This window comes from Sus scrofa, chromosome 16, assembly GCF_054392235.1.
Source record: "Sus scrofa isolate SSC_HxYL_T2T_F1_AM1 chromosome 16, Sscrofa_HxYL_maternal_Yorkshire_Landrace_v2.0, whole genome shotgun sequence".
Taxonomy (NCBI): Eukaryota; Metazoa; Chordata; class Mammalia; order Artiodactyla; family Suidae; genus Sus; species Sus scrofa.
In genome coordinates this window covers 60657608-60673459 of record NC_139398.1, presented here as the reverse complement: position 1 = coordinate 60673459, position 15852 = coordinate 60657608, and the positions used below count along the sequence as shown (strand labels likewise).

At 49.2% G+C, this 15852-nt stretch overlaps 1 protein-coding gene across 16 annotated transcripts in view; it reads left to right on the top strand.

Annotated features, from left to right (window-relative positions):
- ZNF366 (zinc finger protein 366) overlaps window positions 1-15852 on the top strand; it is a 404477-nt gene that overhangs the window by 314949 nt on the left and 73676 nt on the right. For all 16 annotated transcript variants that reach the window (XR_014831499.1, XR_014831502.1, XR_014831501.1 and 13 more), the window contains 2 exons: window positions 4620-5965; window positions 9112-9303. Coding sequence is in view for 11 of the 16 variants with exons in the window: in XM_085002425.1 (XP_084858551.1) it covers window positions 4620-5965; window positions 9112-9303 (1538 nt within the window). In the remaining 5 variants the exon portion in view is untranslated. The remainder of the gene's footprint in view (window positions 1-4619; window positions 5966-9111; window positions 9304-15852) is intronic.

The window sequence follows — 15852 nt, the reverse complement described above, 5'->3', positions numbered from 1 at the left end:
ACCCAATGTTTTCCTCCTCAAACCATTTGCTTCCTGACTTACAGCCTATTGTGTTTGGTGAAAGAAATGAAGAAAGAAAGGAGCCTTAGAATATTCTGACTATAGAAGTTTATTGAGCATCTACTTCACACCAGGCATCATGCTCGGGACTGGAAACCCAGCAGTGAATCAAACAGACCCATTCTTTGCCCTCACAGTCCAGCCAATTGCACGTGCTGGTTTCCCAGCACTGTCCCAGTGCCTGAGACTTTGGGTTTGACGAACAGGTCCACTTGTCTATGGGAAGGTGACCTCTGATATTAGACTAGGGGCAATTCCTAGCTTTCTACAGACTTGCTAAAATAGCTCATGACACCACCCTATTCCCTTTGTCCCCACCCAATCGCCAATCCCTTTTGTAGCCAGAGTCATCTGTTATTGATGTAGGCTGGACTCTATCTCCATAATAGGAAAGAGCCATAGAGAAGGGACGGGAGAGTATTCTTAAACTAGAAGGTTGATCTCTACACTGAGTAAATAAATTTATCCCGGCCTTATCCATTGGCCTCTTTGAGCTGGTTCATACTCACTGCTGTGACAAGACCAACTCAGGGTAAATGGGTAAAGTCTTAGTCTTGAGGAGATGCAGATCCAGTTACTGTTGATCAAGAGCTTCAGCTTGGACGCAGAGATGATGTCAGTTGGCTTCAATCCACTGATTCCCACCCCAACCCTCCTCTCCTGTCTATTCTGTCTTACCCTTCAAGAGCACACACTGTCTAGTTAATAAACTTTCAGATATACACTCCAACTAGTTTTAGTCTCCAACAACCCCATGGAGATATCCCAACCCCCACTCCATGGATGAGAAAATCAAACATCCAAATTAACGTGCTCTTTTTCCTACAGCTGTTAACACAAATCCAGTGTTCAAACCCAGGTCCTCAGGCTCCAAACCAGCGCTCTTTGCACTCTCCCAGAGCTGTCTACTTTGACAATTTCAGTACTTTATTTTTGCACATTGTTTCAGCACAATGTTTTCTAACCTGCTGGTTTTCTGGGAGCAGCCACAGATTACTGGCCAAGGGAGGACCTGCCGTTCCCTGCCCCCCGCCCCGCCCCGACCAGAGCATCGCTGCCCCTGGGTCTCTCTTGCCTCCCGCATTGGAATCCTGCATCTGTCATGGATGCTGTGGAGCTATTCTTAGAAATAGAGAGGAGCATGTGGGTGGCTCAAATTCAGGTTCTCTAGGTGTCTGTTAATACTTTTGCAGAGGCCATTTAGAGTTTTTTAAGTTGACTGATTTCAAGATAAATGACCTCCTGAAGAAGACAGCCTTTCCCTTCTCTTCCCTTCGACATTCCTCATCCCCAATATGGGTTTGTGTTTTGGGTCTAATTCTTTTACCCTCCACCCAGGGCTCCCCTCGGCATTTTGCACTCTACAGACAGGGATATTAATAACTAGCAGCAGCTATAGGTGATTTATGTCTCAAGAAGGTCAGAAAGAAGCAGGTCTAGTTATCCTTGGCCTCAGGAGAGATTAGCAAGCAGTGCTCTTTAAGATCTTTACGCAAAAAAGGGACTGCTATTTCACAGGTCTGAGGGAATGTCCATGGATGGATCTCAATGCATTTTGAGGATTTTGCTCCTGAGTATCTTGATTTTATTCTAGAGCAGACAGACTGCTGTTTTAGAAGTGGTGTATGTATATGCACAAGTAAGAAACTGGGGGAAATTTTTTATCACATTAAAAGAAGGAGGAAATTAAAATCTGTGTATGTAAAGTCTCTGCAGTTGGGGGGACACAATTCTGCCATTTATGTTAAAAACCCATCATCTTTATTCAACAATGTTTCTTTGCTTCACTAAGTCAATGGTGACAAAATAAAAATGCAAACACTGAAAATAAATATGGTTTTGAACTTGGCATTACATTGGAAGTGTCACTCCTAATGTATTAAAATACATCAATTAGTGGACTATGTCACAACTAAAAACAGAAATATTAAACAAAGACGGTGATAATGTGTATAAACCAAAATTAGTGATAACATTCCTTTCTAAGTTACTAACTCTCTGGTATGATACAGCATATGGTACAAAGATACCATACACCATTAGCCATGTGTTTTCAAATAGCTTTTAAACAATAAAATCCACAAAACCCCAGTAAGTTCTTGCTCGCGTTCTGACATGTCTCTCTCTCTCTCTCTCTTTTTTTTTTTTTCCTAATTCTCCAGCCAAGCTCTCTAATATGAAGTAGGAATCCCTCCATTATTAACCAGTTCAGAATAAAGAACCACCTCTTTGCTTTGTTGGGCTCTGCTTCGGAGGGCCATAGGCATTTGTAGCCTGGAGGAATTCTCTTCAGTCTGAGCAGCCTTTTTGCAACTAGAATCTTATCTCCAAAGAGGGTATTCAACCAACTGTGGCCAAAATGAAATTCCAGGGAAAGGAGCTGCCATTTTCCCCCCTGCTATTTCAGTAGGACACATGAGCGTTTTCTGAAAGCCAATTATTTTTACAGATGCTACAAACTCGTGGACCAGAGCCACGCCCTCTCTAACTGCATGTGAATCTAGGGCTCAGGACCTAATGAACTGCAAGCCAAGAGATGGTCTAGTAAACATGAAAAACTAAGAGCCTCTGCCCTCTCCAGCCTGGTGCTGGTCCCTTCATAGCAGCAGCACAACTCTTCTTATTTGATAGTGTCCCCACACCCCTCCCTGACTCACAAAGCTACTTCCTTCTCCTACTGTTCTCATCACTTCCTACAAGTAAGTGCCTGGTTCCTGAGACAGTAGTGGCAGAAGACCCAGCATTTCAATAAGAATTTTAGGAAGAAGCAGAAATAGCATGGGGCACAGGGCTAGACCTCCCTTTTTCTGACAAACTCCCCCTCTGAATTACTAAGCCCCAAACTCATGGAAAGAAAACAAGCCGGAGCTATCTTCCCACTCACATAAACACAAAACAACGACTAACATACATATGTTATAGGTTTCTAACACTTTCACATAACAGTTTTAAATAAAGTTAAAATATTCCTATAATAAGGGCGCATGTTTTTTCCCTCCATTGAATTTCTGCATATGAAGTGGTAATCCAGCGTAAAAAGACCCATTTTTGTTTCAGTTGTGCTACGGTTCTCAGACCGCTCATAAAGTCACACATGAGATTTGAGAATATCCAGGTACTTATAAAAACTGCATTTACCCCACCAGGGACTATAGAAAACCACGGGTCCTCTCACCCCTGGAAGCTTCACTCTGTACTACTCAGCATGCAATCATTCCTGGGGCCAGAGCCCCAAGTTATTCCAGAACTATCCTAGCCCTGTCTCTGGTGGCCTGAGGCCAGACCTGACACCTGGCCAGGCCGATTCGTCCTGTGGGAGCCTCTGCTGAGCAAAGGAGACCAATCCCACCCAAGCTCAGAGGATTTGAGTAGAAAGGGCCCTCACTGGAAATGTGAGCCTCTTGACTCTTTTCCCCTGTATCCATGCGAGGAGAATAGAAAACTGGTAAGGAGACGTGTGAAAGGAAGAATGGCCCCTAGTTTAGACTCTGGCCCCACAGGCTCTCCCAGTCACCAGGACACAGTAGCTGGCTCATCAGGGAAAGGACAGGCACCACAGGAGTCACCAAAAGCAAAGGCTGAGCTTTATTCTGACACTGCAGGAAGGAAGAGACAGAAGTGCTGTTTTGGAGACTCACAGTCTTGGAATTTTTCCCCCGAAGTTGCTTCAGGTGGAAGATTAGAATGCATAAATTGCCAGGATGGCTTGGTAACATCAGAGTGTATGCTTTTCTTCCTTCCTGCCTGCCTTTCTTTGGCCACGCCCACAGTATATGGAAGTTCTTAGGTCAGGAATCAAACCTGTACCACAGCAGGGACCCAAGCCACTGCAGTGACAACTCTGGACCCTTAAGCTACTGCACTGCAAGGGAACTCCCTATATGATTTTCTTAACCACACTGATTTACTCTGTTCCATGTACCTCAGCAACACACCTTGCTGGGGGTGCATACTCAGATAGTGGCAGATCTGAGTTAAGCAATAAAGTCCCTTTTCCTGTGTGGCCTTCAATATCTCATCCTCCAGCAGCAAAGGCCCAGAGATGGGAAAAGGCAATGGAAATCAATTTCGCTTAGAGAAGAAATGACCCTGAAAGGCATTTAAATCACCATTTGGCAGATGCAATTCCATCTCGGGCTGAAAAAGTCGCCGAAGAACGTGTCCCAGTTCTGGCTCCTGCACTGAGTAGCTGTGAGACTCGAGCATGTCACTTCATCTCTCCAGGCCATGGTTACCTCATCTTAAATGGGGACAATGGCTGGATGAGTTCTCAGGTTTCCTCCCAATTGAGCCCACTCTTTTACCCCATCTGCCCCCCAGCTATGGTTTTGTAACTGTGGAGCTCTAGGGTCCCACTCCCTAAGGCAGGTGCTCTCTACATTAGTAACCGGGTCTGCAAGGGGAAAAAAAAATATTTTAAACAGCCCTGGGATAACGTATTAAGCAAGCATTACTTCTCATAAATTAGTCCTGACATTTAGCCAAAACCCTTAATGGAAAAAGGGATTTAAAAACAAAAAAAAACAAAAAAAAACCCCGATGTTTCTTTCTCTTTAAAGGAAAACTGCCAAGGATGCAGAAGGAAATGAAGATGGTCAAAGATGAGGATGTGCATTTCAGTTTGGGTGTGAAGGCGGCCCCCTCCTTTCCCCACGGCCTGCAGCCGGTGGTTTCCCGGGGGAAAGCTCCCGCCCGACACCCCTTCCCGGAAGCTCTCCGGGGGCCATTTTCCCAGTTCCGGTACGAGCCTCCTCCTGGAGACCTAGACGGATTCCCGGGGGTCTTTGAAGGAGGAGGGTCTCGCAAACGCAAGAGCATGCCCACCAAGATGCCCTACAGCCACCCCGCGGAAGAAGCCGCTCTGGCCCTGCACCCGGAGGGGAGCAAGCACCCGGGCCGCCCCGACCTGCCCCTGCTCTTCCCGCAGCCCCCACGCCCCAAGTACGACTCGCGGATGATCGACCTGTGCAACGTGGGCTTCCAGTTCTACCGCAGCCTGGAGCACCTGGGCAGCAAGGCCGTCAAGCAGGAGCCGGTGAAGCCGAGCGCCCTGTGGCCCCCGCCGACGCCCCCTCCGTTCCTGCCCACGCCCTACCCCTACTACCCCAAGGTCCCCCCGGGCCTCATGTTCCCCTTCTTCGTGCCCTCGGCCTCGCCCTTCCCTTTCAGCCGCCACACGTTCCTGCCCAAGCAGCCCCCGGAACCGCCGCAGGCCCGCAAAGCCGAGCCGCGGGAGAGCGAGGAGACCAAGCAGAAGGTGGAGAGGGTGGACGTGAACGTGCAGATCGACGACAGCTACTACGTAGACGTGGGCGGCGCGCAGAAGCGCTGGCAGTGCCCCACCTGCGAGAAGTCCTACACCTCCAAGTACAACCTGGTGACCCACATCCTGGGCCACAGCGGCATCAAGCCGCACGCCTGCAGCCGCTGCGGGAAGCTCTTCAAGCAGCTCAGCCACCTGCACACTCACATGCTGACCCACCAGGGCACGCGGCCCCACAAGTGCCAGGTGTGTCACAAGGCCTTCACCCAAACCAGCCACCTGAAGCGCCACATGATGCAGCACAGTGAGGTGAAGCCACACAACTGCCGCGTGTGCGGCCGGGGCTTCGCCTACCCCAGCGAGCTCAAGGCCCACGAGGCCAAGCACGCGAGCGGGCGGGAGAACATCTGTGTGGAGTGCGGCCTCGACTTCCCCACCCTGGCCCAGCTGAAGAGGCACCTCACCACGCACCGGGGCCCCATCCAGTACAGCTGCTCCGAGTGCGACAAGACCTTCCAGTACCCGAGCCAGCTGCAGAACCACATGATGAAGCACAAGGACATCCGGCCCTACATCTGCTCCGAGTGCGGCATGGAGTTCGTCCAGCCCCACCACCTCAAGCAGCACTCCCTCACCCACAAGGTACCGCGGGGACCCCAGCTAGGGGCGGGGCTGGCCGGGCCTCGGGCAGGAGGAGCGGAACCCTGGGGACACGCGCTGCTCGCCGCCTCTGACTCGGAGGAGCCCGTGACCCTGGGTGGGAGGCTTCCCTTACATGAGCCCCGATGTCCTCACCTTGAAGCTGGGAAGAATGCGGAGACCTGCTGTCAAGCCTGTTCCCTTCTACCTTCTAGAGCCTGAGGTGGGCCTAGAAAGAAATAGTACAGTTTGGAGAGAAGGGTGAGGAAGACAGAAGGAAGCAGCTGAGCCTTGTGCTGTTGCTTCTAAACCTCCCGGAATCCCTAAAAATCTGTTTCTGGAAACTTCTTCCAGGGCATGAGCATGAGTGTGTCATCCATCACTTCCTGCCTACCCCACACCAGCTTTGTGCTTGGGCTATACTAATCAGAGCCTTCTAGAAAACTCCAGAGAACTCTCGTGGTCTTTTTCGGCTGAAACAGAGACCACCTTTTGGGTTATTTTCTCCCTCCACTGCTTCATTTGCCGAGGACCGAGGGGTGTGGAGTCTGGCCTGTGCTTCCTCTGTTGAGCCCCTGCCTAGCTGGCTGCGGTGCTCTGTAGCTTGTATTGCTGGAGCCGGGAGAGACCAGTCTTCTCTGTTGGGTTTGATTTTTCTCTTCCCTGGACTCAAGTCTTCAAGAAGAGAATTATAGGTCCAGGTGTCTAAGTTCAGTCTAGTTTGCAACCAAAGACCTTGAATCATTCAGGAAGAATTAAAACAAGGCCTCAGTGTGTTCCTGAAATCTTACCCAATTAGCTGAATTGAGTCTGCTTTGAGCTTGGGAGAGGGGAAGTTTGCCCCACTGACCTCTACTCTCACACCCTTGACCTCACATGGTTTTCTTGGCAGGAGAGACTTGAGACTTGAGCAATGTTTTCTAAAACATTCTTTCATTCTGAAAGTTCAGTGCAGGACTTTGCCCAGCCAAGATAAGATTTCTGCTCTGGCCTCATGGGTTTCATTTGATAGGTTAGGACCAAACCCAAACAAAACGTGTGGCTGCCTTGTGAGCTCCACACAAACAGCTGTCCCACAAAAGGGACCTTCGATACAGCCAGAGAGGAGACACCTGCAGAGTGCAGGAGGCATCAACAAAGCCTAAACTGAGAGTTAGCCGACAGGGGAGCCATGCGCTGATTGCAGGGACTCCTACATGTGTGGAAACGGAATCAGAGATGCACTTTAGAACCTATAAAAACTCTGTACAATTGTAGAAAATGAAATCCAAATGGAGAAAACAGCCTGATATCTGAAAATAGCTCTTGTTCGAATCAGAAAGCAAAATGTATTTTAATTAAAGGTGTCAACAGTGAGAGGTAGTATTTATTGAGTACTTGCTATGTGCCAGGTGCTCTGCTTCTCATTTAATCCTCTCCCAACAACTTTAAGAGCTACCTCTTACTCAAGATTGCAGATGAAGACACCAAGGCAGGGGGAAGTCACCCAGAATCTCTGTCTCCAGCACCTGAGCTCTTGAACACTACTGTCAAGGCTACCCCTTTCCCACCCCCGCCCTCCCTTCACCTCAGCAGCGCCCTAGGCCCCCTCTCTGTGACTGCACTGATCCTATTAAAGACACAGCAGCTTCCTTTTTCCCAAAGTCAGGTCCAGCCTCTCATTTTCTTGAATTCTAGGCCAGCCCGCATGTGGCTTTGACTTTGGACATAGAATTCTCTTTAGAGGATTCCTAAAACAGTGCTAAGAGAAACGAACCATCATAACCAACTATAGAGACAATCTTGAGAAGAAAGGTGCTGAAGTAAATTTTAAAACCCATCAAGAAAATAGGTTTCATTAATTTCATATTTTTAAACTCACTGTTTGAATATGGAACACACTTTAAAAATTCATCATCTTAGGAAGTTGTTAAAATGTAGAGCTCTTCATTAGCATAAATCCATACTCATCTGCAGTCATCTAGACTAGACAGTATTCCAGTTGGAAAGAGCCCCCGGGTTCTCTTGACCCACCACTTCATCTTGGGATGAGGAGGCCTTCACCAGGAAAAGCCATGGGACTCATCTAAGGTTATGCAGCCAGTAAATGGCTGGGCAGAGACCCGAACTCACCCATTAGTGCCGTGGGCTCACCAAAACCGGGGAGTGGTTCTTTCACCCCATGTCCCAAATGAAAGAAGTAGAAATACAGACAGAGAGAATCTTGGAACTCGTCCTGCCTTAGGTCGCTATGGATACCAGGCAATATAGGTTTTGTAAAATAGTTGTTAGCTAAACAAGTGTTCTAAACCTATAATAACCTTAGTTTTAATGCTGAGGTTCTCTAAGTTTTCTTTCCAAAAAGTTATTCTAGGTCAAGCTCTCTTGCCTTTTCAGGGAGGCACTGGTTAGTCAGAATTAGGTAATACTCTGCTCGTGCTGTAAGTCCCTGGAAATGTTCTCCGTTGAGGGCATCAGTGCTTAAGTATTCAAACACAAACAGCGAGGAAACTAGAAAATCTCCTTCTTTCCTGTTTCCTAATTCAAAAATCTATCCTCTGCCAAATTTCTCTAAGGGACAGAAGCTGGCTTGGAGGAGACTCCATAGCCAAATGACACAGAGGCCACTATTTTTGGGAACCCAGGGGACCATCTCAGGAGGTGAAGAGCAGGTTGTGATTTTTTTTGAAGTGTGGATGTGAGTTGTTCTTTCTGGATTTTCAAGTCTATTAATGAGAACTCATGAGAACATTGGTTTTCATGTAGGAAATTATGTTACCAGTGTAGGAGGTTTTATTTTTTTCACTATCATGAAAGCCCAGTTAGAGACTCGTTTCACATACCACTCACTCTACTCATCCTATTAATCCCTGAGAACTGTTACGGTAGAATTAACCCCAGCAGCAGCAGGAACAACAAAAGCAATAGCTCTCTTTCCTTCTGCCTGGCTAGTTTATGGTTTTTAGAAGAAAAAACAAAAAAGATTATATAATCAACACTTTTCAAGAAAATAGTAATTTAACAAGGCTCCAGCCACACCATTTGGAACTCAACACCTCTCACCAAGTTCTTCGTAGATGTATGTGTCAGCGAGAAGAGCGAGGACGACTGTGCTGATGAAAGCCTGTTACCTGCTAACCACGGTTGTTCTGACTCTTGCCTCTGTCCAGGGCGTGAAGGAGCACAAATGTGGGATCTGCGGGCGGGAGTTCACCCTGCTGGCCAACATGAAGAGACACGTGCTGATCCACACCAACATCCGCGCCTACCAGTGTCACCTCTGCTACAAGAGTTTTGTGCAGAAACAGACCCTCAAGGCGCACATGATCGTCCACTCGGACGTGAAGCCCTTCAAATGCAAGGTGGGCTGGGGAGGAGCCAGGGGGAGCGCGGAGAGGGAGGGCTCAGAGGGCTGCGCACCTGCGGGTGGGCGAGTCTCCAGGGAGGGGATCATCTACTCAGTCTCATCAGAGGGGCCTCTGACACGCGGAGTAGGTCTGCGGCCAACGCCAGGCCCGTCGGCCGCTCTGCGCCTCTCTCCACCACCTCTGTGCCCACCTGAGCCCTGGGAGCTGCTCTGTTTGTCTCACTGCAGAATCAGCTCACAGGGTGTGGAGGCAGCCAGTACAGGGAGGGCGGAGGGCAGAAGGCCCATCTGGAGAATGAGGTCGTGAAAGGATGAGGGTGGTGTGAGCGCTCCTGTTCTAGGGAGAGCAGTCCGGTCGGTATAGCCCTCTTCCCCTGACCAGCCAAGGAGTAGAACATGGAGAGGAGTCGGAGAAGCTCCCAGTCCTGCCCTCTTCCCTTCCCACTGCCCCAACCCTGCCCTCCTGACTCTTGGACCGAGCAGTGTAATTTGAGGGCAGGTCTCTGGAAGGGGTGAAAGACACTCTGAGGCCAGCCCCTCCGGTGACCTCAGAAATACTTGCTTGGGCCAAGGAATAACTGTGAGCCAGGTCAGCTGCAGTGCTTCTCGTTGATTCCTAAATCCCGTGGAGCATCTTCGTTACAATGTCCGCGTCACATTAACTTGGTAGGGATTTGATTTCATCCGCTGAGATGAAGAGTGAGCTGGAGATCTAGAAAGCCCAAGGCACTGACGGCTATTACTCAGACCTGGTCGGGCTCCCCAGGCTGTGCCCACGCCCCGCCTTGTTTCCCTCCTGCACTTCTAAGATGAGAAGGAGTCTTGCTCAGGATGGGGGCAGTTTAATTCACGGAATGTACCGCCAAGTGTCACCAGAGTCGGGGGCACGGGGGGAGCAGCGGGAAGTCACCACATTCAGCTATCAGTACAGCCTTTCTCTCTGAAATGGAATTTTCCTTCCCTCTGCACTGCGTGACTGCTTAGCATCCAAATGGTATCCTTTGTCGATCCCTGTTTCTAAAGCAGGGTTCCCTTGCTTCCAAGGGCTGTTCCAGCCTTAATCCCTCCATGGCATGTCCCCCCATGTGAAGGAACCCCCTGTGAAGCTGACTTCTTCCTGTGTTGGCCACTCCTGGACGGGGTGAGAGGGGTCAGGAACCAGAGCTTCCCTAGACCCGTGTGGGCATTCTCCGGAGGTGGGGGAGGGAGGGTTCTCCCTCCAGCCCTTTTCCGGCCACCCCCTTGTGTTTCCCCTCCTTTCCTTCAAGTTCCCAGTGGTTTGAAAGTCAATTTATGTCCATCTTGAGTGATCTGAGCCGGAGGGGGAGGAAGTGGCATGCGGGACGGTGCTTGTAATTCACAGGGCCTGGTGCAGAAGGAAGATGCGCGCCCCTTGTTCATATGTTTTTCAGATTTTCAAGACTGAGGGTAGAGCGTTCCTCACTCAAAACCCAGGACCCTTCTGAATCCAGGGCCCCATGTGACTGCACAGGCTGCACAACCACGATGCTAGGTCTGGCTGTGTGAGCCCGTGGACCACAGATGGCCTCTTCTCTCTCCCTGTAGGCGCTCCTTTGATTTCCTTCCCGCCTTGCAGAGTGCTTTGAGCCCTTCATTTTAACAGAGCTATTCCTGCCTGCCAAGGGTGACAGTAGAGGCTCTTTGCTCCTCCTCATTCCTTGTGTTTCGTATACTTTTGGGCTTGGAGCCCAAACTTTTGATTAACAGGTGGTGGAGCACATAAAGGTGTTAAAATATGCAGGGAGCTGTTGCATCATTTGTAGTCCCCTAAAAATCCACGTCTGTCTAGTCCAGCCAACTCCCCCCTCCACCTCACCCATGCAGGGCCAGCAGTAGTGGTTTAACTAGGCAGAAAACATCTCTGAAACGGAGGGATATGTCAGGGCAGAGCCAGTACAGGAAAGGGGTTGCAGGCATGGTGATTTGGGGGCACAGAGGCAGTTCTGTTTCTCTACCTCAAGGGCCTCTGGTGGTCCTGAGGATTTAGACGGTTCTTTCTGGCACTAGTGCACAGAAAACGGACAAGATGGGCCAGTGATGCAGTGAGCCAGGCCTCCCTTCACCCCGATGCTAGTGCACCACATGTGGTTCAAAGGGAGGGAGTCTGATTGTCCACTTGAGAGTTCGTAAACTCAATCTGACCTCTCGTTGAAGCTGGATTAGGCTCTGGATATCTGATGACACCATGGAATCCTGTAAGAGAGGGACTTGTAGTGTACAACGCCAGCTCTGATGATGCACTTTAACTCTCCAGTGGGAGGTGGGCCTGGCGCAGGAATTGGACTGGTCATCTGCAAAGGTCACATCTTTCTGGTGGGCAGGTCCTCTCAGACCACAGGAGGTCGGAGGATGCCTAGGAGAGTGTATCTGTCATTTGAACAAAAAGCATTGGGTGTTAAAGTGTTCTGTTTGTCAAACTTGGATGGCCCGTCTGCATTCTTAGACATTTCTGAAATAGGAACAGGTATTAATCATCTTGGTCAAGAGCCCTCTGTCTCCTGAACAGTGCCCGATCATACTGCCAGGTTCTTCGTCTCTTTATACCCATCTCCCTGCAAAGTGCCGCCCACTTGGTCCTCTTCATATCATCACCCTTCTTCACTTCAAAGGAATCTCAGAGGATATCTGAATTTACAGATTTTGTAATGGGACCTGGGTGTTTATAACTAGCTCCAGATCCCACTGTGGGATGGGCCGTTTCCGGACGGTATCCTGTGGACTTTGCTTCTTATTCATGCTATGCTGGATTCTTGGAAGTCTGGCCCTGGGTAAAGGTTGTCAGGTCTGGGAATTAGGAAAAGAAGAGCGAACCATTTGCTCATCACCGTGCAATTCACAGCCCTCCGAGAGGAGTGGCTGGCTGGCTGCGTGCTGATGCTGGAGGACAGGCCCAGACAACTAAATCTGACCTTCTCATGGTAACAGGGAAGAGCTGTTCCCTTACGTGATTGGAAAAAACAGGCAGGCCTTGCTCCTCCTCCATCCACCAAGAGTTGGCTCCATCTCCTTTACCCTAAAACTTGCAAGAAAAGGAGAGTTTTTGAGTAACAGATTCTAATTTCCTGGGATTCTCACCACTAAAAATCCTTTCTAACATATATCCCTCCCCGTGTAGCCACATGAACTGGTTCTCTCTGGCCCTGGCTCAGTGGAAACAGCTGTCCATGGCAAGCAGAAACATTCGTTTGGGATTAAGCTTTAACAATAGGATGGAAAATTCGAGGGGAGGAAAGGTTTCCATTCTATGTTTCTCTCTTTTTTTTTTTTTTTCCTTATAAAAGAAGTTACTGCCCTTCTGGGTTCTTTTGCTATTGGCTCGACTTCTGGACTCCTTGCCTCTTGGAGCCAGCTGGAGTTTCTCCAGAGACCTGCGCCTGTAGACTTAAGCCGTGTTTCAGAAATGTGCTTCCCAGATTCTGCGTAAGCACGCAGAGGTTGATTTGGATGCTCTCCTTGCAGCGACCACACCATAATAGCAAAGAACCAGCTGCCGTCTTTGGGAAACCTGTCCAGGAAAAGCAGTCATCCAGAATTTCCGGGACAAGTTCTCCTTTGAGATGGGTGAAGCCGGGAGCTGCCTATGTTATGAATCACCAGGTCATCTGCAGCCTGGCCTGAAGCAGAGGCCTGAAGGCCAAGGGCAGAACAGATAGAAAAGGATGAGGTCGCCCTGAAAAGGGCCCCTGTCTCCTCCTCCACCAGACCAGCTCCCTTTCCCCCTCCAGCTCTTAGATGCTCCCTCAGGGGAGAATCCCAGTGGGGACTTGTGAGGGCCCAGTGCTTGAAATCAGGGTTCTCAGGCTGGCATGGAGGGGGTTAAGGCAGTGACCAGATAGCAGCCTTTTGGCAGCAAAGCCCTCCTCAGCAGAAGGAAGGATATAGCTGTATGAACTGCCTGCTTAACAATGCCTCGCATGTCCCCAGGGGCCCGCCTGCAAATAGATTTCATCTTGCTTTCTCTTGTACTTTTCAAAGCTTCCTGTTTTCTCACGGTCCTTTTGGACAGTTTACAGTCTCTCTCTCCCTCCCTCCCTCTCTCTCCCTTTGAGGAAAGGAACACCCTTCTTATTAAAAGAGAGAGAGAGAGAAGAAGAATGCAAGGGAAGGGCCGCTTAGCGGAGGCCATTCTCCGTGGCACAGGCTGCAGCTCCCTGACCTTTCCTCGCAGAAGAGGGAAACACAGGCTTCCTGGTGCATCGCAGTCTCAGGAGTGTGCCTGCTCTTGGCTCTGCGGGCCTCTGGCCCCAGCCTAGTGGCTGCCCACTGCCATCACCCTGCCTCCGTGCACAGTGACTGCTTGGTGACTCTGGCTGTTGGCTCTGTTACTGGGACTCAAGGGAAGTTGCCTGAGGCGCCTCTAGGGCTCTGGACCAGGGAGGGGAGGGGCTCCAGGAGGCCAGAATTAGGAGCGTCTCTGAAGATAAGGGGACAGGGCATCTGCCAGCTATTTAAAGGGCTGACAGAAGATCAGAGAGCCAGATACTGGCTCCCCGAAGCCTGCCGTCAAGGATGAGCATTCTCTTTCCATCTGCATTTCTCAGGGCTGCATCAGCCACAGCTGCTTCCATTTCTATTGTGCCTCAAGTAACCTGGCAGGTATTTACTCAAAGGATTCGTCCCTTGGTCCTTCCATAATTTTCCTTCCGCATAATTTGGTTTAAAAAGAAAGTTCCCGTTGTGGCTCAGTGGTTGACAAATCTGACTAGGAACCATGAGGTTGTGGGTTCGATCCCTGGCCTCGCTTGGTGGGTTAAGGATCTGGTGTTGCTGTGAGCTGCGGTGTAGGTTGCAGATGTGGCTCGGATTCCACATTGCTGTGGCTCTGGCGTAGGCCGGTGGCTACAGCTCCAATTGGACCCCTAGCCTCGAACCCTCCATATATGCCGCAGGTGCAGCCCCAGAACAGACAAAAAGACAGAAAAACAAACAAACATAAAATAAATAAATAAAAAGAAAGCACCCTCATCCTCAAAGAGCTTTCTATTTCTGGAATGTAAAATGTACGTGATAGTGATGGTAACAAGAGCTAATATTTATTGAGCTCCTACTGTTTGCCAGGCCCTTTACATGAATCATCTCATTTGATCCTTAAAAAAAGCTTCATGGGAAACTGTGATTATCATTGACATTCTGCACAAGAGAAGATGAAGCAAGTTCTCTGTCCCTCTGGGGTCTCCCCGTTGCCTCTCTGTTCCGACATCTCAAAGCCTGATGCTTGTGCAACCTCTTTTTAAAGGACAGTTCAAAACATTTATTCCCATTTTCAATTACATTTTGAAGTCCACCTTCCTCTCAAAAAGTAGGTACAAAAGTGGCAGTAGATGGAAAAGCTGATATTGAATGTCAGAGGCACACTAATACTGGTCATTAGGGCAACTGAGAGTTCAGGAGGGGATGATGGGCTGCGATGACCACCTGCAAGATGGAATCTGACTCCTCATTTCTTTAGCAGCTTCCTGTGCCACCACCCACCCTGACTTGAATCTGCACAGACCTTGGCAGGAGATGGCGATTCAGCCAGTCTTAATTTGGGCAAGCTCTTAGCTTCACATCTCATGATTAAAGGGGCCCTTGTAGATGACTGCTTTTCCCAGGAAAAGAAACTAAAGGGTTGTTTTTTTGTTTTGTTTTGTTTTTTTTTTTTCTTTTTCTCAAGACTGCACCTGTGGCATATGGAAGTTCCCAGGCTAGGGGTCTAATCAGAGATGCAGCTGCCAGCCTACAACCACAGCCGTGGCAACACCAGATCCTTAAGCCACTGAACAAGGGCAGGGATCGAACCCAAGTTCTCATGGATACTAGTTGGATTCGTTTCTGCTGCGCCACAGCAGGAACTCTAGAAACTAGAGTTTTTGATGCTCACTCCCAACCTTTGTTCTTCCTTCCAATCTAACACCCCTGTCTACCATAATGGTCTGCTTGGAGCTCACACCCAAACCCCACCCAAGAGTGCCATCTTGAATTGACTTGGCCCTCTTTCTCTGGTCTCTCTTCACTAACAGTGACTGGGAGGCCTCTCCAAATTTCACAGACACAAAATAACTCCGTACATTTGTGTACTGTCATGTGAGAACAGTCCTCTGAGAGAGATGAAGAGGCCAGGTGTTCTGGGTAAGGACCAAAGGGCTTTGTGGAAGGGTCAGAGGCTGAGAGGAAGATGTTAGCGTACCTACCACTGAGACATGAATGGTGCCCAAGTACTTCAGGTCCTGAGTTAATTGTCTCTATTCCTGCCACTGAGGATTTTGGTTTGCAAACTAGGGTGTATAGGTTTAGTGGGGGCAAGAAAGAGATCTGGTGATGGTTGCATGTGGAAGTTTTGCATGAAGAAGAGTTATCTTTCCCAACTCAGTTGTTTATTTCCTGACCACGTACTTAGATATTCATTAAGTGTTACCGTGTGTGATTGATACTGAGGTTGGCCACAAAGGAAAGGAAGGTAGTCCTTACATTTCTCAACATTACCTGGAACACCTTTTAGTGCCCCAAGCATCTTTCAGGGGTGGCATGTTGTTTCTTAGCC